Genomic DNA, 27,970 nt, shown 5'->3' with positions numbered 1-27,970 from the left:
ACCTTTATAACAAATCCCATTCAGAAAGGGGGATGTAATATCAGGCTATTGGTAGATAGAAACCTTTGTGCTGCATTGTGTTTGGGGGAGGGGAGCAAATAAAAGGAGTACCAGCTAAGATGGAGATGTCTCACGCGTGCTTCTGTGTAGCCTCAATATTCTATTAGATAGACATATCGGAAAACAGAACACATTAGACAATGCAGCCCCCTTGAAAAAGAAGGTAATTATTCATAGGAGGCTAGCTCCCTGGTTTAATTCAGAGTTGCGTACTTTAAAGCTCAATGTTAAGAAATTGGAGAGAAAATGGCGCTCTACACATCTACAGGATTCCTACTTAATCTGGAAAAATAGCCTACTGTTGTATAAAAAGACACTTCGCCAAGTTAGAACAGCTTATTTCTCATCATTAATAGAAGAGAACAAGAATAATCCTAGGTTTCTCTTTAGTACAGTTGCTAAACTTACACAGAGTCATAGCTCTGTTGAGCCATCCATTCACTTAGCTCTCAACATTCATGACTTTATGGGATTCTTCTTAAATAAAATTGATTCTATTAAAAAGAAAATCTTTGACATACTCCCGAAGATGATTACTTCATCCTCACCAAGTGAGACAACATTGGAAATAACTGCAGAACCTGATCTGTGTTTGGACTGTTTTGATCCTGTGGAGCTTCCTGAGTTATCAGAAATATTAGCTTCATCTAAACCTTCAACTTGTATGTTAGACCCAATCCCAACCAAATTATTTAAGGAAGTGTTCCCTCTTATTACCAGCCCCATTTTAGATATGATTAATCTATCTTTAGTAAATGGATCAGAACCACAGGCTTTTAAGTTAGCTGTAATTAAACCTTTACTTAACAAACCTTCGCTTGATCGAGATGACTTGAAAAATTCCCTAATTTCCCCTAACCCTAATGTGATCACGTACCACTAGGGGTACGAGTACCCCAGTTTGGACATCACTGCCCTAGATAGTTGGTTTGCTGTAATTCATCACAAACATAATGTGTAGACACAGTCTCTCTCTTAATGTTTTTCCATCGAAAGGAACCGATTCGGACTGTCAGAGCATCGTTACCATGGTTATTCGGTGATGTGGTGGGTGCCTTCTGGCTATTTATACTACTTTGCTTATGTAGTCAGGGGCGGGGTCCAAGAAGTCCAAGTGCCATGTGCAGCTATGCAGAATTCGCCACAAATTGGGATGTATGAAGGCTACATGTGCGGTGACATGTTTACGCACGGTTTCGTACATCTGAATTTTTTTTAGGATCACTATTTTCATTTTATTGTGATAATGATGTAATTCTCAGGGGAACAAAACTTAGTTTTTGAGATCCTTAAGTCAGATTTGTCTTTTTTCTTCATTTTGATCCTTAAGCATCTGTGATTCCTGGTGGTTGGATCAGAGACTACGTCACAGACCGGACTGCAGAAGATCGGTGGACTGGTTCCCTGTAAGAGCAGGTTGCCATGACGCTTCAGATACAACTACAATTATTTAGCATGTATGTAAATAAAAACATCCATCCTCATCCTTTATTAGGACAGTGTTTGTTTCTCCTGCTAGGCTCCAAATAGCTCACTGGACTGATTTTAGACAAAACGTCCAGTATGTTATACATGGACAGGTCATTCAGTCTGTTTATGGGTGCAGGTGTCTTGGGGTGGCTCTGATGACAGGTTGAAGTTGGACCAACACATAGAACCATTGAGTAAAGACTCAATTTTTTAATAAAAGTTGCCTGATTTTGATAATGACCATAATTGTTTAAGGAGCAGTGGAACAACATTATAAAACATGTGAAACTTGCTGAGCAGTCTGTTTGACTTGAAAAGAGCTTTATAGATCCAGCCCATTTATTGCATTAATTATCTCGATCATATTTACAGACTCAGAACCCTGGATAGAGCAGGACTTATTCTTGTTGATCAAAAGCATTCTGCTGCCACTGCTTTTAACCTCATGTAAAAGATATTGCTACCAGGACAAAACCTCCCTTCATGCCGAACTCAGCTGGAAAAACAGATGAACATTAAACAAACATGTCATGCGTCTCATGTATTTATTAGACTTTTCCTTTGAAACCAGATGCTTTGTTTATTACAGGGAAGTAGAAACTAATGCGGTGAGCAGCAGAGGATGATGCTGTAAATATTTTGTTTTTATTCAGACTGAAATTACAGTCAAAAACTTGTGTTTTGCTGCCATGTTTGGATGGAGATTATGTTATGTGTTTATCACACCCATCCTGTTCTACTCTTTTGTAATAAAAGTCAGACATTAATCTGTTGTACACAATTAAATTGTGGCACTTAAATACATCATAATGGCCCATTTTACTTGTTTTGCCACAGAGAGCTCAGTAGGAGTCCAACCAAGTGTCAATCACAGAACACTTAAAACACAAACACAGTCACAATATTTAGGATTTCATGAATCATTAAACCCACCAAAGTAAATCAGTCCACAACATCACATTACACAGATACTGAAGACGAATGTTGACTGACATATATTTCTAGTGTGTCTCACCAGTCAGAGGTGTCTGCAGCAGACTAATGAAATAATCAATGTGATACATAAGATCCATCCAACCTTTAAAGATGCACAACCTAGAGTGAACCTCTGATCGGATATGAACTGGCATAGTCAGAAGCTCTGGCTGATTCCTGGTCCATAGCCACCTTCAGAGTGACTCTAAGATCTCCACTGTTAACGTCAGTTAAACTGGACATTCTGAAGAAACCATGGCTCTGTCAAACCTGCTGAATAATTTAGGACTCTGCTGAAGATGATACTTTCTTTTTTTCTTTAAACCTATTTTTCCTAGTTTGCATATGTTAATATGAAATGTTTCACCTTCTCCACCAACTCCTGGTTCCTCTGATACAGTGCATGCTTCTCCTCCACCCACTTCACGTCCTAAGAGCAGCAGAGACACATAGAGAGATGGACTGAAGAACAGGACAGCAGTTCATATCTAGGCATGTTCTCAGGTTCAAACAGACACGTTCCACCATGTTCCGCTGTTTTTTTTCCTGCTCATTCCAGGATCAGCTAATGTTATTAATTATCCTCTCCCTCTTTCTGATAATTAGAAGTAGCACATTTAAGTTTATGTCAGACTGTGGGTCATTTTATCTGCTATAATGACCCAATGATACTAAACACTGACCCTTCCTGTGCAAATAGCCAGCATCATTTGTTTCTATTTCTGAAGGAGGGGAAAGGTTCTGGGTTTTGAGGACGGACCCAGGACTTGAGCAGGGCATTCCCCACCTGTCACCCAATGACTGCTGTGATGGGTTCTAAACCACCTTCCTGGAGAAGCTCTGGAGCTTTTCCCTCTTAATCACAGAATTAAAGGAGAACAGGGATATCTCTGTATGGTTTATATGACCTGCGAAGTCATGAAAACACCTCAAACAGCAGAAACAGAGGCAGGAACCATGGTTATTTAAACTATGTTGTACTGTGAAACCAGTGTCTCATTATTCATTTAATCAATATCGACTTCCTCAGGGGGCTAACATTTATAACCAATGAAAACTCAGTTCAGCTAAGAAATAAAGGATTTAGATCCCTCCCCCACCCCACTACCTGATGGTAAGCACTTGACCCCCTGACTAATCTGTGTCTCATATCATGACCTTAATATCCCTCTGAGTTCCTGTGGTTTCTGTTACCAATCCTTGATGTTTCAGCGCTGACTCCAGATCTGCCACTCTGCTCTGATATCGACTGATTTCATTCAGCAGCTGCTCTCTGGTCTGAAATATATGGGACAGAACCATCACCCTAAGTGTGGTCACAGGGAATTCAACACTCTACTGCTGCCTTGTTCAATGGCCAGCTCACCTTGATCTCCTTCTCAGCATCGTAGTTTCCTCCACATGTCTCAGCCAGCAGAGCGTATGCTCGCTGCAGAGCCTGATACTCCTGAGTAAGCTGACGGTATCGAAGTTCTGCCTCCTCACGTACACAAGTCTGAAACCAACAATCAGAAAAACCAGTCAGACCAGTTACAAAATGTAAATCTGTTTCTTGGTTTGTTGATCTGGTATGGTTATATGGAGTAACAGGGCCTGATCTTCAAAGATCCCAAAAATCACGTGCTAATTTGCCTGTACTATAAATTAATTCCACGTGCAATAAATGGGCGTGTTGCATGTGATCTTCTTGACCAATTATTTCTCCTCTCTTGCTCAACGTAACTTGCAACAAATTGGCCAATATTAACAATATAACAAACATGTCTGTCAATTCATTTATTTCAGGTTTGCCTCCCTGATCTTTAAGTTATTTTCGGAGACTCACCGGGTTCTGTGTAATATTAGCAACATAAAAATAATTTGTTGTAGGAGTTGGCAATCAGTATATTATAGTTTTGCTAATTTTAAAACATAATGTCACATAACTGTCCTGCAAAGAATTTAAATCGAACATTTATGTACATAAAAATAAATTATTTTCCAATGATTTTACTAAATTCATTTTGTTCCTTTTGCCAATATTTTAACGATACACAGCGTGTTTGATTGTTTAAATTGTTTTTTTGGTTTAGTTTTTTTTACTGTATAAACAAAACCCTCCCATGGAATATGTTCACATTTAAAAAACAATCAAACTGATCCAGCTCCGATTGCTCTGCAATGACATAATGTTACTGTCAATAATGCAATGTGTTTAGCGTTGCTGTTAGTTTAGTGACTGTCAGAGTCTGTGTGTGTGTGTGTATGGTGTACTTGTTTTCATGGCTTCAGTGTGCCGGAAGTTCTCAGGTGCGCTGGATGACAGGTGTGACCTATCTACTGATTACATGGAGGAGTACTTAAGCGGGAAGCTGGCAGCACTTTGATGCCAGAGTGTTTGCCTTAGTGGTAACAAGCTCAGCCTCTCCTGATTTTTGCTTCGTTTCATGTGCTCTTAGTAACTTTTGAATTTGTTCCCTCGCAGGTTTTTGCCTGAGGCTTTGTTTACTTTGCTGAGTCCTGACTTCATTCCGGAGGTTCTCTGAACAATCTGGATAATCATCTACTGAGTACTGGATCAACCTTCTTGTGGATTTCTCTGCCTACCGTCTGTACCTTTTGGACACGGATCAAGCTGGCGGCTTCTTGCTTCCTTCTACCCCAGGACCAAGGCATAAGCGTACCCTGTTCCTCCCTCATTCGCAAACATCGGCACCTGTGCTTCAACTGGTTTGCACCTAACCAGCAACTGAGAGGACAACTGGACAACCCCACTTCACAAGCTAAGACTGTGAATCCCTCTACCCCTGGTGGTTCAAGCGACAGCAATTTAGTAAGCCATTTCTCAGATCAGCAAAATCAGTTACTATATATTGTTTGTTTATTCACCAGTCCTTTCTCCTTTCTTCCCGTTGTCAAAATAAGGTGAGATCTTTCCATGCAACATGTAATAACTGCTCACAGTTAACTCCATAAAAATTACAATGAATATCCTTATATCCTTATGTGTAATCCATGCAATAATTATTAAAACACCCAGTTGAAGCAGTGAGGAGTGAAACAAGCATGTTCTCATATTCTGGAGCTGAGAGACTGGAGAGGCCTGTGTGGAGCCACGTATTATCTGCCACATGTTATATGTCTTATCTTTTGCAAAAATATAAACAAGTATATCCAAAGAAATGATGTATGATGATTTTATATTCTTTTACAAGTATTAAATGAAATTAATAATCTTTGATATCAAGTTAAAAGATGTATGATTGAAATATGGTTAAGAACTGATAATTAAAGTAAAATCAGCTATAAATGAGAGAGATATAATGTTGATCAGCTGTGAAGCATGAATAAAAAGAATGAAGTGATGGTTTTGTAACTGTGTTTAAAAGTAAATGCTGAAAGCTGAGAATGGAATGTGTAATACTGTGTAAAGTTTAAAACTGAGCAGATTAGGGAAAAAACTGTAGGATGACTGGGAGTGACGAGAGCCAGCTGCCTGCTGACAGAATCTTTTTGAAGACCAACGCAAGGAAGGAAGGATGAGTCTACAGCCAGCTGCGTGGCTATTACCGGCTTCTCCAAGGCCGAAAAACAAGAACCAGAAAGTCACGATGACCATGACTAAGTATTGAGCAATAACTAAGAAGCTGAGCAGAGTAGGTTGCGCAATAACTGAGAAGCCTAACAAGGGGCAGACAGGTGAAAGCATCGGCACTATAAAGGCAATGCTGAAGGAGGGAACTGTTGTTTCCTCGCAGAAGACCATCGAACAAGATCAGATGGAGAAAAGAAGCTCAGATGGAAAAGGGACAGAGACACAACCCAGCTGATCGACTGCATTAAAAAGAGGATCAACCCGTGGGCCCAGAAAGGACTGTGCCTCAAGATTAAGAATCTGATTTCATCTAAAGCCTTTTTATCCAGACAACAGAAGTGAACTTGATCGGTGAACAGCTGATTGCTCAAAGTTTCAGGCTTCTGGAAGTCCTGAATCAACCTCATTTATGTCTCCGGGTTTCCTTCAACTCTTCAGCCTCTGGAAACTACTGTCTTCGGAGACATATGACAACAAAGATCCTGTTTAACTATCAAAGCCTGGAGCATCAGTACCTGCCACTTAAAGGAAGAAAACTGAAGATTAAGTTGTATTCCCTTCAAGAAATCACTCGTTGTTACCAGAAGAACCGTCTCCATCAGGTGCATGGATGAGCCTCCTTCTTCAAAGCCTCTTCAAACCTACTAGTTTCAGCATCAGGGAAAGACAGGTTGAGTTGATTGATTCATTTCTATTATTGAAATTATTTTGTGTTGCTGAATTTAAGCTGTTACTGACCCCTGCAAAAGCGTTACTAATTAAAGAAGGCATATAAAATTCTAGTTAAATCGGGGACATTCAATTATTTGAGTCACCGTATTGTTGGTTTTTCATTGGTGGTAAAAAAGTCTTGTTGCCTGGTGCTAAGATATTTTAGGAGGTTTTCATAGGTTGCCTTAGTCAAGTTTGTTAAAACGGCGCCCTTGGGGCTCATGCTGAGCCACTAAAATTAACCTAGACAATATACCAAGAGCCAGTTGTAAATTAGGGAATGAGCAGCCGTGAACAAAAGTGACTGTCGAAGGTGTGGATGACTGCGAGAGGCTACTCGGTTGCCCGGACCTCCAGTTGAAGAAGGGCGAGACTTTTGGATGAAGGCTGTCAGAGGTTAGGCGAGTCATTTCCCGACACCAGCTTAAACAGAACTTTCAGTAAACCTGCTTAGTAAGACCTTTCAGGTTTAGGGAAGTCTGGACTCGTTGGATGGAGAGCTGGACTGAGCAATCCCTTTAGACATAGGGAAGTAGGAGGGAGGGGTTAGCTCATCGGACAACGTAACCGTACAGATGGAGTTTCCAGTTCTCGTGGCTTATTACTTTGCTGACAATAAAACACGTTAAAACGTTACTTCTGGGTGTTTTCTGTATGTGGGTCAAAACTGTGTTGAAAATGACATTGACAAGGTTAAAGCATACTTTCTCTTTTTCACCACATGGAAACGCTGCCTTCAAATTATGCTTTATAATCTGCTAAGAAGTAATTTTAGCATCTAGTTTGCAAATTAAGGATTTAATCTGCACTATGTCTGTATTTATTTCCTCGTACTCGACGTCTTCCGCTTATCCGGGAACGGGTCACGGGGGCAGCAGACTCAGCAGAAACGCCCAGACGTCCCTCTCCCCAAACACCTCCTCCAGTTCCTCCGGGGGGAGTACAAGGCGTTCCCAGGCCAGCCGAGAGACATAGTCCCTCGAGTGTGTCCTGGACCTCCTCCCGGTGGGACATGCCTGGAACACCTCTCGAGGAAGGCGTCCAGGAGGCATCCGGTATAGATGCCCAAGGCACCTTGCTGTGGAGGAGCAGCGGCTCTACTCCGAGCCCCTCCCGGATGGCCGAGCTCCTCACCCTATCTCTAAGGGAGTGCCCAGCCACCCTACGGAGGAAGCTCATTTCCGCCGCTTGTATCCGGGATCTCGTTCTTTCAGTCATGACCCAAAGATCGTTCTCTTTTCACCACAACGGACCGGCACAGCGCCCCCATTACTGTGGCAGCCGCACCAATCCGTCTGTCGATCTCCCGCTCCATTTTTCCCCCTCTCGTGAACAAGACCCCAAGATACTTAAACTCCTCCACTTGAGGCAGGAACCCCTTTTCCGGTTGAGTACCATGGCCTCGGACTTGGAGGAGCTGATCTTCATCCCAGCCGCTTCACACTCGGCTGCGAACCGCCACAGCGCATGCTGTAGGTCTTGGCTAGAGAGGGCCAGCAGTATTTATTTCCTATTAATTATATTATCAACATCTATGCACAGTGGGTCTTTTGCATGATATGCGATTACAGTTAACAGGCTGTGCACGCTTGATCATTAATGTTTGCCATGTTGCAATGTTGCCACGATCTTTGTGCGTGTTCAGCAGATCTCACTGACATGTTACGCTGAAATGATCAAGATGCAAGAAAAAGTGTTTCAAGGAGTTTCTATATCATTGCTTCTGTTTGTGATTGGCTCCAAATCAGAGCTTAGCTAATCCTACATAGAATCCTCTATTCTCATCTATTTTTATTTTTTCCAACCCGAATCTGTTGGCACAAGTACAGAAGATTCTTAATCCACATCTTTCATTTTATCAGTGCCTCCTTCTGGCCAAAGACAGCAGACATTTTTGCATCCCAGTTAGCACCTGAATTTCAAACGTGCTAAAGCTGCACACTAAAATTGTGTCCGGAATCCCTTTCAGGTCTGGAAAATCGCATTGCGGGTGGTAAAGGATTACATTTGCATATCCTCCTCCTATACATTTGCACGTTTGGGTCATTATCATGTGTTCTGCATATTCATGAAGGCAGACACGCTAAACGTTTGCGCCCACTGTTCTGCTGATTTTGCACATGTAATTCGATTACCACGTCGTTTGTAGATCAGCTTTGTGGACGCAAATAGGTTTGTGTGTGGTTTAGTACACGCAAACTTTTTGAAGATCAGGCCCTTAGTGTCTTCATGTTTGAGTCTTATCGCCTTAAAGACTTTGAGTCTCTTGGTTTCTGGGTCTCTGAATCTCTCCGATGGAGAGTTACCATTAGGACCTGAAGAAATGTGGTTGATATTCCTGAGATCATTAAGATATTCTACCAAAAGAGTTTGAATCAGATCTGGGTTTAAGGTTACAGATCTGGGTTTAAGTTCTGTATGTTTACCTCTTCAGGTTCAGTGTCTGGAGTTCTGTCGGTGTGGAAGGACAAAGATGATCCATCAGAATCCATCGACGTCTCTTCATCATAACCATAAAATGTCTCTATGACCTACAGACACAAACGCACATGATGCACTGCAGCTCAAAGCCAAAACAGTGGGAGTTATTGCAACTTGATCTCGACACAGTGAGATGCTATGTTAACTGTGTGCAAGGCGGGTGAAGTGTCTTGCCCAAGGACACAACAACTGAGACGGACAAAGCGTGAGCTTGAATCGGCAACCCACCAGTTACAAGACGGACCCCTGCCGCCATCGCCACAGTCACCCCTCCTCGTGTGGTTCTGGTAGTGCCAGAAGAAGCTTCGTGTGGTGAGTACAAAATACCAAACACAGGTGTTGTTGCAGTTTTCTCACCCTGCATGCTCTGAAGGTTCTCCTCCTTCTCACTGGTTCCTGACGTCTGTACCTCAGTAACCAGTCTCGCTCCTAAAAACAAACCAAACAGCATTGCTTCATCTTCAGTGTTCTGGTTCTAATGCTCATCAGTTTACTGGATATCACAGCTGGGATTTTACATGGATGACACAAAAAGTACCTCACAGGTGGTGTAGTACTAGTTGATGTAGAATACGTACAATAACATTCTTTACATAACCTGCCGTGTCTAGAGCCTGAAAAGTTGAGATTTTAAACCGGTATGATACCAGAGGCAGACTGGAAGCTTGTCCTAGCTGCAGTTCCAGTAGCACTTTAGTATTTGTTGTACCTTGGAGAGGTCATCAATGATATGTTGCTGCTCCACCACCTGTAAGCGTAGAAAGTCCATCTCTCTCTCATCTTGGTTGTAACCATGATAACTTGTGGAGTGGCTTCGGTCCAAGTCGTTTAGTGAACTGGGTCTCCTCTGTAGACAGACAAAGAGACTCTGCAGTTACCGACCATGTCATTGGCAGTCCTGTTGGTTTTTCAGCACAGAACTGTGGATCAGTGCTCATTTGTTCAGGGGACCTGAAACATTTTAAAGTGTGGATCATTTGTATGTTTTTCCTTATTTCTGAGCAATGACTGTGAGCTGAGGAGACCATGATCTTGATCTGTTTGGGTTTACTGGGTGAACCCGGACACCTGCTGATGGGACACAGTAACTGAACTCTGGTGCTTGTTCTGCAGCTGGATAATTCTTTTTAAAATCGTATTATTTAACTGGTTCAATGGGAAGAATGTGTGTTGTAATGTGTGGTTATCATAGCTACCATAGTTGCCATCTCCAAGTTCTCCTGGGTCACAAAGCGAAGTTTGTTATCCAGGCGACGCAGGGAGAGAGCCAGCTCTTCGTTTTTCCTGCTCAGACGTTTGTTTTTATCCAGAAGAGGAAGAAACTGACTTTCTGTTTCCCTCAGACGCTTTAACTGAAGAGGACAAAAATATTTTCTAAATAAATGCAAAAATCATGAAGCCGTATCAAAGTTCCAAAACCTGAAATCAGCTTAAGAAAGGAAAATGTGACCAGGTTTAAATGGACAGGTTCTGGTGGGTAGAGTATCTTTACCAGTTCATTACGTTCTTCAGACAGCAGAGAGTTTCTATCTTCCAGTTTCCTGATGACTGCACTTAGCTCAGCAATCTTTAGCTGAAACCTCCGAGTATCTCGATCATCCTGAGACTACACACAACAGAAGACCAGAGGATCAATACATACTTCAAAAAGCTAGGGAACAAATACCACAGTAAGCTGAGCTGTTCAGACAATTAAATAGAAGAATATTTGGTGTTTGAAGGTCAAATTGAAGGTCTTCACCGTTTAAAGAAGGATTGGTGATTAGGGTGGTTTTCATTGGTCGATCATATGATCACATGACCTTTTAACTTTACAGTTTAAGACAAGAACGAACAGTCAGTGGATGGTAAGATAATGAAGGCAGAGGATCAGATTTTTTGTATGGTTCAGCCCATGGCACATGTTCTGTGGTGTTATGATGCCTCAACTTTGGGAATAACAAGCCATGGTTTACTCCACACCTCAGGAATCTGCACAGGGAAAAGGAAGAAGCTCACAGCAATGGAGATTGGGCGCGGTACAGGCAGGCCAGGAACAAACTAACAAAGGAGATCAAAGCAGCCAAGAGAAGTAGAGGGTGACACGGGAGTGGATTTTCTCTCCTGTCCCATCCCGCTCCCACAGAAAAATGTCTTGTCCCATCCCAATCCCAGGCCAGCATAACGAAAAAAATTCTGTCCCGTCCCACTCCTGGTAAATTGACTCCCACTCCCATCCCACTCCCATTTAGAACGACTCCCACTCCTGTGCCACTCCCATTTTTGTTTTCTTCATTTAGTCTTTTGTCAATTTCTTTGAAGGACCAGTTAGGTCCCTGTTTGCTTGCAGCTGTAAGCAGTAAATGCCAGCTGTTGGGCATGGTATAGATAATAAAGTACTCCCATGGGGGTTGGCTAATTTACAGCGGCGACACAGACTTCGTAAATAATTCTTGGAGGGGAGGTTTCAACAGTCAGCTTTGAAGTTCATTGAGAGTATAAAAACCTTTAAAACTGGTGGTCAAACAGACCACTTGGTGAATACAGCCTAAGCTTTGCTGATCTCCGAGTCTCTCCCTAAGGCCTTAGGTAATCTTTCTTTCTTTATACCATTATTTTTGTATTTAATTATGCATTGAAAACCATTGGACTTATTTACCAAATTAAACTTGTGTTAATCTTAATTTCCTGCTCTTCATCTGTTCTTTCTCACGACATCCAGACTGGGTGAGGTTGAGGCTGTATTATTATATCTGGTAGAATTATTTTACCTCAACAATTTGGTGCCGTGACCCGGATGTCATGAGCACAACCGAAGGAGATCACATCACCAAGGGGGACGAACGTAAGTGGTTTTCGCTTGGCGGTTTCCCCGCTGTATGATGTGATGAACCTGAGGTATATTTAAAGGGCCGCGCGGAGGCGGTTTAGAAGAGCGGTTAGGATAAAAAACTCTGTGCCCAGAGCTGGTCGTTAGCCTAGCCCCCACTTCTGCCAGATGTGGGTTGTGGATTGTGCTGAGAGTTCCACACCCGGGATTTGGCTCACCCAAAACGTGGATATAGTTTAGTTGGGGACGTTTGGACTCAGGAAACAGGTTGGCTCACCTGGAGGTTCCTCTCACCTCGAACAGGATGCAGTAAATAGGACGGTTTGTCCCGCCGGGGTTGACTAGCAATTAGAATGTCTGGCCGTTGAGGTCAGGAGTAACTTCCTTGGTCAGGACCTAAATGTTACACTCAGTTAACTGAGAACCTTTCTCTTTGTTGCCGGTAACCGTAGGGTTTCAACTGTCTGCTTTGCTTTCTTTTTATTTCCCTTTTCTCTTCTTGTTGCATGTGTGTATGCGTGTGTGGCTGCGTGTGAGAGGTGACATCATTGGACAAGCTGTGTGAAATCTTGAGGAAACAAGCATTGTGATTCGAAAACTGATTGGTTTTGTGCTGCAGTTATCAAATATTCATATGGAGGGGGAGTTTTACAGGGAGTTTGAGAATGATGACAGGGGAAATGGTTGGAAACCCCTTGCAGAACAAATAGATGAATTGCAACGTATTTGCAATTGCAACAGATTCACACGATGTTAATAAAGTGAAAGAATGTCTGGAAAATGCTGTCAAAGTGAAGGGGGTAGATATAACACAGCCAAAACCCCTAGGGCCATACAACTACAGGTGCAACAGAGGGAACAAGCAAACGCAGTAAAGGATAGAGTGGGTGTGTTGCATCGGGGAAAAAGCGGAGAAAAATTGTAAGTGTTTAATGCAGCTTTTGCTCGTGTGGCAAGGGACTAAACACAGACACCGTTTGATGAAAAATGAAGAAAGAACCGAGGCCATGAATACCGTTCCAAAGGTGCCGCCTCCACCTCAGTACATCAACCCTAATAATCCATCTTCTGATTCTAGCACGACAAACTCTTCATCTCTTATTAAATATTGAAGAAGGACAGTTTCAGTGGTCAATAGAAGATTCAAGGGCGTCCTAGAATTGAATCCACTGCGAGTGAAGTAAATCCATCTTCACTGCCGTTTAGATCACCGAGAGAATCACAAGAGGAGTACGAAAGGATCACGGAAATACGTCACTCTATCGTCACTATCAACCAGCACGAGAATACCGTGTATTGTGTGTATTAATGCTCAGCTAAAAGGGGAATTACAAGAAACCCCTGAAGAGGCAAATATTAGAAAAACCACGGAGCAGGTGGAAGGAATGCGATTAGAAGCCCAGCGCCGTATGGAGGCTTCAAGGCTGTTACAGGACCAGCTGACTGAAGCCTTTAAGGGTGCAGAACAGTTACTGGACAGAGCAAACAGTAATCAAAAACAACAGGATGAGATAAACTTAATGATGGGTCTGAGGAGGAAAGTGTAGATGAAGCCCAATACCAATCATCACCCCGTTACTCTCTGCGTAGTCGTAGCGGGACGGCAGGAAGTTACCCCCTGATCGGTGCAGGACAGGGCAGATATAAATACAAACCGTTTGTCCTGGGAGATGTCCAGCTTCTGGTAGACAAACTGCCTGAATTATCTGATGACGCATGACCATGGCTAAATGAGTTAGATTGTCAGTCGGAGTAACTTTAGCATTAGGAGATTTTAAAGATATTTTTTCTTTATTTTTATTTTTTGACAGTAGGCAGACAAGATAGAGGGGTAGAGAGAGGGGGAGCCATTCGGCAAATGTCGCCTGATGGGATTCTCTGGGGTTAAACAGACTCTGCCTGTGTCTACACCTCTTCACACTATGGTTAGAAAACAAAAACTGTTGCATTCATTTGTTGTTTTGCCTGACACACAAATGAATCTACTCGGCAGAGACATTTTGATTGCATTGGGAGCAACAATACTATGTTCCATGGATGGTTTGGTTGTGACTTTTCCAGATGGAACCACACTGCATGCAGCGGATGGCCCTGAAGCACATCAGTATTTACTGCAGTCTGTAGAGGAGCATTGTGTGGACATATATTGGGAGCCTGAAACCCATTCTAGTGCTGGGGTGATGCCCAGTTTCCTCCTCTGGAAGCCCTGGATTCAGGCCCTTGCTCCTTACGGCCCAACGCCCGACCCACCACATGTGACTTTGTTTTACGACAGAAATCCAACCGAATGGTATCAGGAACAGTTTGAGGAATATTTAGAGGGGAAAATATGGACCATTTCTTCTAAAAACATCTATGCTACAACTGAAGGTGTTGCTACTGCTGTTGACCTCCAACCTGAACAACAGATATGGTATGAAATGTCTGATGAAGCTGTACCTCACATATCTCTAGCCTTGCACCCAAATCATCAGGCTAAAGAACTGGGAGGAATTGTTAAACGTTGCCTTGCAGCTACTGATTGGCAACCTACTGCTGTCCCAGCCCTTTCTTTTTCTCCCTCCACTAACACTTACTGTATTGCAGTTACTGCCTCTGACTCTGCCGTGCTAGAACATCGGTAGCTATCTAGAGAACATGGCAGAGAATTAACTGATCACCCTCTGGCTGAGGCTGTTTTATCCAGTTGTCCATCACATCTATGGGCTCAAGGACCCACTGATGTTGGATGTGAACATGGCCCCTGTGTAATTTATGTTGCAGGATGTCTGCCCATCTGGCAAAACCAGTACCCACACTGTACTGTTGCAGAGGCCGGAATTGCTGACACCATTGAGGGGCTGTTAAGAGCAGGAGTGTTAGAACCCTGCCAGTCTGCCTGGAACACCCCCATTCTGCCGGTAGTAAAGAAAGGTACTGGTAAATACAGAATGGCTCACGATTTAAGATCCATTAACAGAGTTCTGAAAACACCAACACTAACTGTTCCAAATCCACATGTTGCATTGGCATCACTGGACCCCTCACAGTGTTGGTTCACATGTATAAATCTTGCTAACGCTTTCTTCTGCCTCCCTCTAGCTGAGCACTGCATCCCTGATTTACACTGGTTTGACAACGCCGCTGAGATTTTTGGTAAAAGAGCAGGGTCTGAGAAACCTAATGCAACACTGAACTGGACCACAGAAGCAGAGGAGGTGTTCATTACACTTAAACAGCTGCTGTCATCTGCTGCCCAATTGGCACTCCCAGAGTATTGTCTGCCTTTTTACTTGGATGTTTCTGTAACGGCCACTGTCGTGAACGCTGTGTTGTTTCAGAAGAAAGGGGGACACAGACAGGTGCTTCAGTATGTTAGCTGCATGCTAAATAACATGGAAATAAGACATCCTTTTTGCACTCGTCATGCAGCAGGTGTTGAGAAAGCTATTCAAAAAACTGCACATATTGTTATGGGCTACCCACTCACTGTATTAACATCACTCAGTGTGGTCGCATATGTAAACTCAGAAAATTTCAATCTAACTACATTATGACAACAGCACCTTAGCAGGGTTTTGCAGGCCCCAAATCTAACTTTTACACATGAAGGGGTAAACATGGCTGAGCAAATGGGAACGGGGGAACCACATGACTGTGTGGCCCTGGTTGAGAAAGAGGAGAAAGTCAGGCCAGATCTGGAATCACAACCACTGGCTGGAAACAGTGTCCGCAACATTTTTACGGATGGATGCTGTTTTAAACATGACATGAATGGCCTTACAGCTGCTTATGCAGTGGTGGAGCATTCACGGCAGGGATTCACACAGTTAAATGCAGAGAGACTGTCTGGAGCTCAGTCAGCACAAAGAGCTGAACTGGTGGCAGTAATTGAAGCCTTGAGGCTGACAGAAGGCCAGGATGTAAATATCTTTACTGATTCTGCTTATGTAACAGGATCTGTACATGTTGATTTGAAACAATGGATGAGATGTGGATCAAACATGAAAATGAAATGAGATTTTTGGCAGAAGCTTTGTTGTTGCCTAAAAGGATAGCTGTAATCAAGTGTAGAGGTCAGGATTTCTCAAACAGTATGACTGCAAAGGGAAATGCAGGGTTATACATTCAGCTACAATTTAGTAAGTGTTGAAGCTGAAACCTTTGAACATCCAACTTTGGAAAAAATTAAACAACAAAAGGGGGTCTCCCCTGAAGAACTTACTGTGTGGAAGAGAAAAAGTGCAAAAGAAGAAGATGGCTTGTGGAAAGGCCCTGAGGGTACAATTGTGATGCCACCAAACATGAGAGAACACATTTCGGAAGAGGCACATGGAAAGGCACATGTAGGTATTCCACAGATGCTTATCAACCTGGAACAATGGTGGCACCCATATTTAAAAGATATGGTGAGAGAGAAGATCAGGAACTGTTGCATTTGTGGACAATTTAATCCAAAACCTGCTGTGCATCCATTTCCAGGTAAGTTTAAAAACTACACCCAACCTGCCTACACAGACATGGTATCCACAGCAAGAGCATATAGATACCGATTGGTCTGTGTGGATGGATATTCAGGACTATTGTAATTCGTTACTATCAGGATGTCCACAAAATGCAGTCAAAAGCCTTTAGCTGATTCAAAATGCTGCAGCAAGAGTTCTGATGAAAATTAAAAAGAGAGATCATATTTCTCCTATTTTAGCTTCCCTTCATTGGCTCCCTGTTAAATCCAGAATAGAATTTAAAATTCTCCTCCTCACATATAAAGCCCTTAATGATCTAGCTCCATCATACATCAGAGATCTGATTGGTCCATATGTTCCTAACAGAGCACTTTGTTCTCAGACTGCAGGTTTACTGGTGGTTCCTAGAGTCTCTAGAAGTAGAATGGGAGGCAGATCCTTTAGTTATCAGGCTCCTCTCCTGTGGAACCAGCTCCCAGTTTTAGTCTGTGAGGCAGACACCCTGTCTACTTTTAAGGCTAGGCTTAAAACTTTCCTTTTTGATAAAGCTTATAGTTAGAGTGGCTTAGTTTATCCTGAGCTATCTTCCTTATTTTTTACCTCCACCTTCTTCCCTCCCTGTTGGTTGGAGTAAGGGGGAGTCAGGTTTAGCCTAAATCGGCTCAGTTATGGTTGAGGTGCAAACACACCCTCCATTTCTGCTACTTGTATGACCCCTTCTCTTTTCCAATGGTTATAATCAGTCTGACAGAGAGAGGTATCTCAATCCTTGTGGTTTTTAGTATAACAATGACCATCAGTGGGACCCTTTGTGGGGTGCTTTGAGACGACATTGTTGTAAATAAGCGCCGTTTAACTAAATAATCTGAAATGAAACTATCTCTGTAGTTATGCTGCTATAGGCTTAGGCTGCTGGAGGACATAACGACCACTTTCACCCTCTTCGCAACATTCTCACACTACTCTCCAATTGTGCATTTTTTGCTGGTATTTCAATTTTTAAACTTTATGTTCTCTCTCTTTTCTCTTCCTAGAAGCTACACCTGGCCTGACTCTGTGTCTACCTGTGACACTTTTCTGGAGACGTGCATCCTCCAAGCTTCTGCTACCAACAACTTAATGCTCACCTTCTACAGATGATCCACATGGCCCTGTCTTTTAGTGTTTAACCCTTTCTCTCTCCTAGACATGGCTACTGACTGAGCTTCTACTGTAACTAACTCTATGTTCTCTCTTTCAGACTCTAACCTTGAAAACTGGCTCAGAGTTTATCTGTTCTTTCTTTCTAGATGAAACGACTAAAGGAGCTACATCCATTAACATTTACTTTTCCTTCCCATAGAAAGTACTCTTGAATCAGTCCTTCTTTGTTCTCTTTGTGTCTCTGCTCTGTTCTCTCAAACCCCCAGTCGGTTGTGGCAGATGGCTGCTCATACTGAGCCTGGTTCTGGTTCTGTTGGAGGTTTCTTCCTGTTAAAAGGGAGTTTTTCCTCTCCACTGTCGCTACATGCATGCTCAGTATGAGGGATTGCTGCAAAGTCAACGCCAGTGACTGTCCACTGTCTCTACATGCTCATCCAGGAGGAGTGAATGCTGCAAGTCACTGACTGGATGCAATCTGCTGGGTTTCCTTAAATAGAAAAACATTTTATCCAATTTGAATAAAAAGCTGACTCCGACTGCACTGTTCAATGGTTACGATTAATTGGAATGTATGTACCTGACTGTTGTGAAGTGCCTTGAGACGACATGTGTTGTGAATTGGCGCTATATAAATAAAACTGAATTGAATTGAATTACATTCAACTAATCAACAGCTAAATTCAGGACTGGGAATCAGGATTATATGTGACTCTTGATTCTGATTATGTGATCATTGAATGTAGTGTTTCTTTCTCTGTTGATTAATCTTTGGATCATTGTTTATGCTATTGTTGTTTTATGTATCTGATGTATGATATTCAATCAACATTCTTGAGTAAATCCCAGGTTATAAGCAGGTTATAAGCTCCTGGGTAAGTGGTATTCATCTGGTACAAAGAATAAAAATGGTGATGCATTTTTGGGATGTTAGTTGGAGATGGAAATGTGGGGGAGGTTTAATAATGACACTTGTGGGAATAATTATATTCTTGTGGTGTGATGTTTCCTGAGTGGTGAGCACCCTTCCAGTCCTAATTTCCGCAGCCGTCGTCATCTACTCTGGAAAATGACTGAAACATCAGATTCATGCATTGAAAGACATGGAGGTACTGAATTAGATTATGTACTTGGTAAGGTTGTGGCCGTATTATTATATCTGGTAGAATTATTTTACCTCAACAGTATAAAAAGCTTTAACACTGATAATGAGAAAGACCACTTGGTGAATACAGCCTAGCTTTGCTGATCCGAGTCTCTCCCTAAGGCCTTAGGTAATCTCTATTCTTTTGTATTCAAGTATGCATTGGAAATCATTGGATTTATATATCAAATTAAACTTGTGTTAATCTTAATTTCCTGCTCTCTCTGTTCTTTCTCACGACACCCGGACTGGGTGAAGTTGAGGTTGGATGTTATAGTAATAGAATTATTTTACCTCAACACAGGTTACTAGCTCAGAGGAGCCCAAAGAACCTCTGGCAAAGCTCAGGCCCTCGTCAGAGCCAGTCATGGACACCTACATGACTGGTCTACATCCCAGGATGCTTAGCCTGCTGGCAGTTCCAGCCATCCCAACCACTCAGTCAACCTCCGCTTCAGCGAAAGGGGGTTACACTACTTTTGGTACACCTTCAGACCAACTGGGTCAAACCAGCTCCAAAACAAGCAGGAAGTAACAAATTCCTCCGAACTGTGACATGCAGCTTCATTAAATGGGTTGAATTCTTGTCAGTACCAAATGACACTGTCATCCCAGCTGCTGCTCTTTTGCTGAACCAGATGAAGTTCTACATCGAACTCCAGGACACAGTGTTCAAATGTAAGTTTGCACGCTACTTTGCCATTAACACTCTGCATGCACTGCACAGAAGTGATTAGGAATGATTTCATGGACACACACGCTGCCAGGGATTTAATGCAAAATCTTATTAAGAGAGGTTGGTTCATCTGTAGACAGCCCCATCGAGGCACGGATACCTACTGGCCTGGTTCTGCTGGATTTAGTAGAGAAAATCCTAAAGTCCACCACAGCAGACATCTTGCAGCCTCCACAAATACACCTGGCTTATAGCCTAAGTACTGCTATTCAATAGTTGTTTTTTTTCCTTTCCCCAACTAGATGGTTTAAAGACATGAGTTATGTTAAATCCCATCATCATTTGAAGGAGCTAATGTGTTTAAACCTAAACCCGTCTTAGATGTTGGTTTTAAGATAACGCACTGTGTCGTCTGTTACAAAACAGGATTGACTCCCTCACATTTGTTTTACCATTGTTCATAGGCCACCTGTGCAAATGATACAGGCTAATTCCCATGCCTGACTGGAAATACATGACTAAGCTATGACCCCATTATTTGGTTATCTTGATATTTTTGTTTCCTTTATTGTTGTTTCACTTTGTCTCAGGGTTATCAAAGCTGATGACCAAAAGAATGTGATGATGTGAATGTATTTTTGTTTTTCCTCATTGAACGACATAGACAGGTATGAGTTCGTCAGAGTTTAGCCCTGCCCAGGCTACGTTTTCGCCGCCATTTCCAGCATGTCTCATGGGACAACGCAGCAGAGGTGCATATCTGGAGAGACAGAAGCTAGCAGGCAAGTTAACTTTTCCTCCATGTGGCCATTCCCAGAAGAGCTTCAAAGCTGGAATTCTGTCTGATACAAGAAGGTCAGAAGATTCATAACTGACTGAAGACCACGCCGACACTCCAGTGCAGGTGAAAACCCACAGAGGTGTTTCCAAGGAGCCAAGTTTTCCTCCTTGTGTTGTTCAGTCGACTACAACGGTTCCTTATATTTTCCCCGTTCTGGATGGAGGAGAAGCTGACCGTTTTTAGTGATCACGGACGCGTGACCCTCCAGCCCCCTCATGTTTTCTTCAGACCTACTTCAAGCCGGACAAAAGTAGAAATCCACGTCAAAGTAATTCGGTTCTTTTCCCTGTTAAATCGAATAGATTTAGAAGTGAGGCATAGTTTAGGTGATTTAGAATCACCAGTAGTTAATCCAAGGTATTAACTTGTTGCATGCAATACTGATTGAAGTGTTTTATGCTGAGCTGTTTTGATTCGCTGTGTGAGTGCTGATCCGGCTGATCCCACATTAGCCAGGAGTTAAAGTTGGACTTTTTAGAAGTTTTTCATTCAAAGCAGACTGCAGTTGCGGTTTGGGCCTCATGGCCTGACCACTCCTTTGTCCCAGATTTATTACTGGAGTTTTTCCACTGTGATCTCACCTCAGATTTTTATGACCCTTTGTTGGAGATTTGGGGCGATCAACTGTTAGTGGCTAAGGGCGCAGCCTCACTGTTCTACCAGCTGATCGCTGAAAATCGAGACATCAGCATTTTTAGGTACATTCAATTTAGGCATTAGTATCAAAAAGCCATTATACCTTTGGAAGAAGAAAAGAAACAACGATCTTATTAATAAGTCCATATAATGGTAAAATTAGAAGGAAATTAATCTCTAAGCTTTATTTCTCAGATGAAGACTGGGTATGTATCACAGAATGTACCACATTCAGCTCAGGGGCGTGGAAGGAATTTATAAGGAAGAACATCGTTAGGGATTTAATAACTTAGAAAATTAAGAGCTGTCAGTGAGGCAACCTGGACCCTGGTGATTACTGAAGAATGGGTGGAACCACTACAGCAGACCATTTTCATATATTTAGGGACTGTCCTGGAGTTCATACATACTACTCAGAGGTGGTGAATAAAATTATACACATAGTGAAGATAAATTTAGTACTAGACTTCGAGGAAATTTATCTGCCATTACAGTGAAAGAAACCAGTTAGAAATCGGCAACAGATTTCATTGGCAGGAAGTAAAACAATCTTAAAATGGTTGAAAAACGAAACTGGCTCAGAATTTTAAAGGAAATAAATGTTATGGAGAGATGGACCTTTGCATGGATACATGCTTCCTCAAAAGGGGAAAAACATTAGAAAAATGATAGCTGTACAGATTCCCCCCTTCCCTCTTCATTGAGTATGTCACTTAACCTGTAATCATTTTAATAACACTTTTCAAACTAATGCACCTTTTTTTCCCTAATCTGCTCTTCTCTGTTTCGTTTACATTTCAATGAAAGTATATGAAAACCAATTAAAATAAATAAAAAACAGACATTTTTCAACACTATGGACATCTTTTCAATGTGTTTGCATTTTAAGATTTTGACCCCAGCTAATCAGTTGCTGTAGTGGTATTGTAGGAAAATAAAAAAAAATATGACAAGGATGTCGCCACTAGGGGGCAGAAAAAGGATATCCCATCAACTCGTTTCTGAGACTTTACATGCATTTTGAAGAAGCAGGAAAAGGGCAGGGCTTACAATGAAAGGAGCATTGTTAGGGGTGGAGTTAGAAGCAGGATGGTTTAGCCCCACCCTCTGTGCATCTCTCATGGCAGCGATCTGTTGTTCAGCAGCCTGAGTCTGCAACTGGAGGCGGTGGGCATGTCCAGCCTGCAGCCCCAAAGCTTTATCCAAAACACTGACTGCTCTGTCCTTCAGCTTTATCTCATCCATCTGCACACGGGTGAGAGACAGGGAGACAGGTGGAGGGGGGTTAGTAAGGTATGTCCACGTCATCAGACAGGTAGCAGAGAGGTACATCGGGGAAGAGTGAAAGGTGGTGGTGGGTCATTCAGACAGAACCATGAGGGCATGGTAACCAACAGGTGGGAGGGGTCATGAAGTTAAATTTTCTTGAATTAAAACTGGTCAGTGATGAGTGCATGCAGGCTGCTGGATGTCGTTAAATCATTAAAATGAAAGAAAACATCATTCAGCTGTAAAATCCGTTTCCTGCTGGGTGAACCAGGTTGATTCCAGGTGTAAATCCTGAGTGTGTCCAGCTGGAAAACCGGACCATTTTGAGGATGGGAACCTGACTGTCTTCTGCTCTTTTTGATTAGAACTTCAACCTCCTATTACAAAGCACAATCTAGAAAATAAGTAAAATGATTTTTGTTTGATAAATGTCAGTTCCAAAACTTTGAGTGTGAACCATCTAAACCTTGTGTAAATACAGGTCAAGAAAAAATAAAATGCCAAGGGCAGCTGGACCAGAACCTGGCAGGATATCGCTGACAAAACTGATTCCTGGATTCTGAAACTGAAGATCTTAAGACTCTTAGGACTTAAATGAACCTGAATCAGCTGTTTCACTTCCAGTTAATGTCCATTTTCTCTCCTGCCTAGATGAAATCAGAGCTTCTGCAGTGATCACAAGGACTTTTCTGAACACTATCTAATGGGATGTTGGTGGAGCTGGATTGTTGCTCTTCGTTGCAGTGCAGTACCAGTCTGTGTGTGATGAATCACAGAAACGCCCAGCTCCATCCTCTGTATGCTCCTGTCTTCCAGTCATGTTCTGCGTTTATCCCACAGCTCTGTACTCTAAAACTGAACAGAATTCTCATTATTGGGATCCAGTGGATCAGAAAAGTGATCTATAATTACCCTTCAGAGGAAAGTTGTGCAAACTAACAGCTGCAGCGCTATTGGATAATTTGGATTTCTTCATGTGTTAGAATACCTGGAGAAACATCAGCAGATAAATGAAGCTTAAATGATCATGACTGGGAATGTATTTCTCAGAGTTACTCAGTATGTTTAATGAAAATAATTCCTTAGGTAACTTAGCTAATGGTCTGTGGTATATTGTCAAAGGTTTAATTCTACCAATCCTGTCAGTTTGTGAACAGTTGTGTTTGTGACAAAGCGCCTCCTACCAGTCGGCGGATCTCCCTCTCACAGTCTCTCTTGGTTCTGTTGAGCTCCTCCTGGTGCTGGTGATGAGCTGATCGGAGCTCAGCTGCACGGGCCTGGCAGGCCTGCTGGGCCAATACCAGGGCTTCCTCTGCATGCTTCTTTGATCCTCGCACCTCCTGAACCTCCTGCTGGAGGCGACAGCGCTCCGCCTCCCAGTTCCTCCTTGCCTCCTCCACCTCCCCCATCAAGGTGCTCCTCACCTGCACAGAGAAGTCCATCAGAAATTATTCTGAAACAACCACAACCAATCACAATCTCATATCTCGATAATCACCATTGCCACTCTGAAACTAATGGAGAGGATACTACTTCAGCCCGACCTTCAAAGCCATGTTGTTTGTAACTGTTGAACTGTTCATAACTTGGTCAGATGGACTGTTTTGGACAAATTATGGGAACTGTTACAGAACAGCAGAAATAGACACCAGTTCAGCTGAAGGAAAACAACCACAAGACAGATGGGGTTAATGGTGGATGAATTATGTCCGAACACCATGTTTGGCTGATAATGCTGATTCCTAAGCTATAAGTTGCTGCTAAATGAAACTGCTGTCCGTGGGGCATGGCCCCACCAGTGGGTGCTGTTTTGAACAAGATATACAGGGGGTGGACAATGAAAGTGAAACACCTGTCATTTTAGTGTGGGAGGTTTCATGGCTAAATTGGACCAGCCTGGTAGCCAGTCTTCATTGATTGCACATTGCATCAGTAAGAGCAGAGTGTGAAGGTTCAATTAGCAGGGTAAGAGCACAGTTTTGCTCAAAATATTGAAATGCACACAACATTATGGGTGACATACCAGAGTTCAAAAGAGGACAAATTGTTGGTGCACGTCTTGCTGGCGCATTTGTGACCAAGACAGCAAGTCTTTGTGATGTATCAAGAGCCACGGTATCCAGGGTAATGTCAGCATACCACCAAGAAGGACGAACCACATCCAACAGGATTAACTGTGGACGCAAGAGGAAGCTGTCTGAAAGGGATGTTCGGGTGCTAACCCGAAATGTATCCAAAAAACATAAAACCACGGCTGCCCAAATCACGGCAGAATTAAATGTGCACCTCAACTCTCCTGTTTCCACCAGAACTGTCCGTTGGGAGCTCCACAGGGTCAATACAGGTCCTTCTCAAAATATTAGCATATTGTGATAAAGTTCATTATTTTCCATAATGTAATGATGAAAATTGAACATTCATATATTTTAGATTCATTGCACACTAACTGAAATATTTCAGGTCTTTTATTGTCTTAATACGGATGATTTTGGCATACAGCTCATGAAAACCCAAAATTCCTATCTCACAAAATTAGCATATTTCATCCGACCAATAAAAGAAAAGTGTTTTTAATACAAAAAACGTCAACCTTCAAATAATCATGTACAGTTATGCAATCAATACTTGGTCGGGAATCCTTTTGCAGAAATGACTGCTTCAATGCGGCGTGGCATGGAGGCAATCAGCCTGTGGCACTGCTGAGGTCTTATGGAGGCCCAGGATGCTTCGATAGCGGCCTTTAGCTCATCCAGAGTGTTGGGTCTTGAGTCTCTCAACGTTCTCTTCACAATATCCCACAGATTCTCTATGGGGTTCAGGTCAGGAGAGTTGGCAGGCCAATTGAGCACAGTGATACCATGGTCAGTAAACCATTTACCAGTGGTTTTGGCACTGTGAGCAGGTGCCAGGTCGTGCTGAAAAATGAAATCTTCATCTCCATAAAGCTTTTCAGCAGATGGAAGCATGAAGTGCTCCAAAATCTCCTGATAGCTAGCTGCATTGACCCTGCCCTTGATAAAACACAGTGGACCAACACCAGCAGCTGACACGGCACCCCAGACCATCACTGACTGTGGGTACTTGACACTGGACCTCTGGCATTTTGGCATTTCCTTCTCCCCAGTCTTCCTCCAGACTCTGGCACCTTGATTTCCAAATGACATGCAGAATTTGCTTTTATCCGAAAAAAGTACTTTGGACGACTGAGCAACAGTCCAGTGCTGCTTCTCTGTAGCCCAGGTCAGGCGCTTCTGCCGCTGTTTCTGGTTCAAAAGTGGCTTGACCTGGGAAATGCGGCACCTGTAGCCCATTTCCTGCACACGCCTGTGCACGGTGGCTCTGGATGTTTCTACTCCAGACTCAGTCCACTGCTTCCGCAGGTCCCCCAAGGTCTGGAATCGGCCCTTCTCCACAATCTTCCTCAGGGTCCGGTCACCTCTTCTCGTTGTGCAGCGTTTTCTGCCACACTTTTTCCTTCCCACAGACTTCCCACTGAGGTGCCTTGATACAGCACTCTGGGAACAACCTATTCGTTCAGAAATGTCTTTCTGTGTCTTACCCTCTTGCTTGAGGGTGTCAATAGTGGCCTTCTGGACAGCAGTCAGGTCGGCAGTCTTACCCATGATTGGGGTTTTGAGTGATGAACCAGGCTGGGAGTTTTAAAGGCCTCAGGAATCTTTTGCAGGTGTTTAGAGTTAACTTGTTGATTCAGATGATTAGGTTCATAGCTCGTTTAGAGACCCTTTTAATGATATGCTAATTTTGTGAGATAGGAATTTTGGGTTTTCATGAGCTGTATGCCAAAATCATCTGTATTAAGACAATAAAAGACCTGAAATATTTCAGTTAGTGTGCAATGAATCTAAAATATATGAATGTAAAATTTTCATCATGACATTATGGAAAATAATGAACTTTATCACAATATGCTAATATTTTGAGAAGGACCTGTATACACGGCCGGGCTGCTATAGCCAAACCTCTGGTCACTCATGCCAATGCCAAACGTCAGTTTCAATGGTTCAAGGAGCGCAAATCTTGGGCTGTGGACAATGTCAAACATGTATTGTTCTCTGATGAGTCCACCTTTACTGTTTTCCCCACATCCGAGAGAGTTACGGTGTGGAGAAGCCCCAAAGAACCGTAACACCCAGACTGTTGCATGCCCAGAGTGAAGCATGGGGGTGGATCAGTGATGGTTTGGGCTGCCATATCATGGCATTCTCTTGGCCCAATACTTGTGCTAGATGGGCGCGTCACTGCCAAGGACTACCAAACCATTCTTGAGGACCATGTGCATCAAATGGTTCAAACATTGTATCCTGAAGGCGGTGCCGTGTATCAGGATGACAATGCACCAATACACACAGCAAGACTGGTGAAAGATTGGTTTGATGAACATGAAAGTGAAGTTGAACATCTCCCATGGCCTGCACAGTCACCAGATCTAAATATTATTGAGCCACTTTGGGGTGTTTTGGAGGAGCGAGTCAGGAAACGTTTTCCTCCACCAGTATCACGTAGTGATCTGGCCACTATCCTGCAAGAAGAATGGCTTAAAATCCCTCTGACCACTGTGCAGGACTTGTATATATCATTCCCAAGACGAATTGATGCTGTATTGGCCGCAAAAGGAGGCCCTACACCATACTAATAAATTATTGTGGTCTAAAACCAGGTGTTTCAGTTTTATTGTCCATCCCCTGTATGTTTTTTTTTATTAATTAGATATAAGATTTACATTTTTATAATTTCTTTTATAAATCAGACAAGGTAATAGTGTAGTAGTGTGTGAATTTGTCTCTGTGCCCATGCTGCTCGCCAGATTTTGCTCGGTGTGGCACAGCAGAGTTGGCCCTTTATGTGCACTGTTATGAGCTGGACAAACTGTTGCGCGTGCTCAACGTGCACTTTAATTTCATAAGTAGGGCCTGGCAGCCAGGGGCCCTGAAGTGTTCCCATTGGTTGATACAAAAGGGCGGGCATGCCCTTTGTGACAGCTGTACTTTAGCTAATGAGGGACTGATACGAATTATACATACAGTAGGCTACTAATGATGAATCGTGTGGACTACTTAACGACCGTTCAATTTCGCACCTTGTCATTGGAGGAGAAATTGGAAATGAAACGTTTGGGACCACATCCACCGGATGACTTTACCATTTTTCAAGAAGGTAAAGATAAAACAAGATCCTTTAACCAGGAGTGGTTCAAAAGGAAAACGTGGCTAACGTCTAGCATTTTGAACAAATCCCTGTTGTGCTTTTCTTGTCTTCTCTTTGGAGGGGAAACTGTCTGGATGCCAACCGGATTTAAAGATTTAAAACATCAGTCAGAAAAGCTGGTAAAACACGAAAGTGGTGCATCACATTTGGATAATGGTATCAAGTTAGCTTTACTAGGGACAACGAATGTTGCATCGCAGCTTGACAGTGCATATCAACGTGGCATTGAACAACATAACCGACAGACTGAAGAAAACAGGTATGTTCTCAGCCGAATTATAACCTGTATAAAACCTGCCAGAAAGTGTGAGAGTGCCCTGCGTAGACATTATTAGATGCATATTTGAGATGATGTGCGAGGGAGACTCCAGACTCAGGAGCCATTATGATTCTCATCCCTTCATTCAAAATGAACTTTTAGATTGTATGTACAGTGTTTACAAGGATGAGGTTTTTTGGCAGGTGCCAAATGCACCCTGTTGTTGCTGTGCAGGCAGATGAGACAACCGATGC

The 27,970-nt window shown here is 42.7% G+C and overlaps 1 protein-coding gene across 6 annotated transcripts in view; it reads right to left on the bottom strand.

The window, feature by feature from the left end:
- The window catches only part of jakmip3 (Janus kinase and microtubule interacting protein 3), a 62,312-nt gene that overhangs the window by 21,076 nt on the left and 13,266 nt on the right, over window positions 1-27,970 (bottom strand). For 4 of the 6 annotated variants that reach the window (XR_007040097.1, XM_047377964.1, XM_047377965.1 and 1 more), the window contains 10 exons: window positions 23,416-23,655; window positions 22,013-22,207; window positions 10,764-10,877; window positions 10,468-10,623; window positions 9,981-10,118; window positions 9,629-9,700; window positions 9,217-9,321; window positions 3,872-4,000; window positions 3,700-3,783; window positions 2,873-2,935 (listed from right to left, as the gene is read on the bottom strand). Coding sequence is in view for 5 of the 6 variants with exons in the window: in XM_047377964.1 (XP_047233920.1) it covers window positions 2,873-2,935; window positions 3,700-3,783; window positions 3,872-4,000; window positions 9,217-9,321; window positions 9,629-9,700; window positions 9,981-10,118; window positions 10,468-10,623; window positions 10,764-10,877; window positions 22,013-22,207; window positions 23,416-23,655 (1,296 nt within the window). In the remaining variant the exon portion in view is untranslated. The remainder of the gene's footprint in view (window positions 1-2,872; window positions 2,936-3,699; window positions 3,784-3,871; window positions 4,001-9,216; window positions 9,322-9,628; window positions 9,701-9,980; window positions 10,119-10,467; window positions 10,624-10,763; window positions 10,878-22,012; window positions 22,208-23,415; window positions 23,656-27,970) is intronic. The other 2 variants (XM_047377966.1, XM_047377968.1) reach the window with 1 other exon arrangement.

Source organism: Girardinichthys multiradiatus, chromosome 10, assembly GCF_021462225.1.
Source record: "Girardinichthys multiradiatus isolate DD_20200921_A chromosome 10, DD_fGirMul_XY1, whole genome shotgun sequence".
In the NCBI taxonomy this organism is placed as follows: domain Eukaryota; kingdom Metazoa; phylum Chordata; class Actinopteri; order Cyprinodontiformes; family Goodeidae; genus Girardinichthys; species Girardinichthys multiradiatus.
The sequence above is the reverse complement of the archived record's forward strand: the minus strand, read 5'-3'. Positions and strand labels throughout refer to the sequence as shown.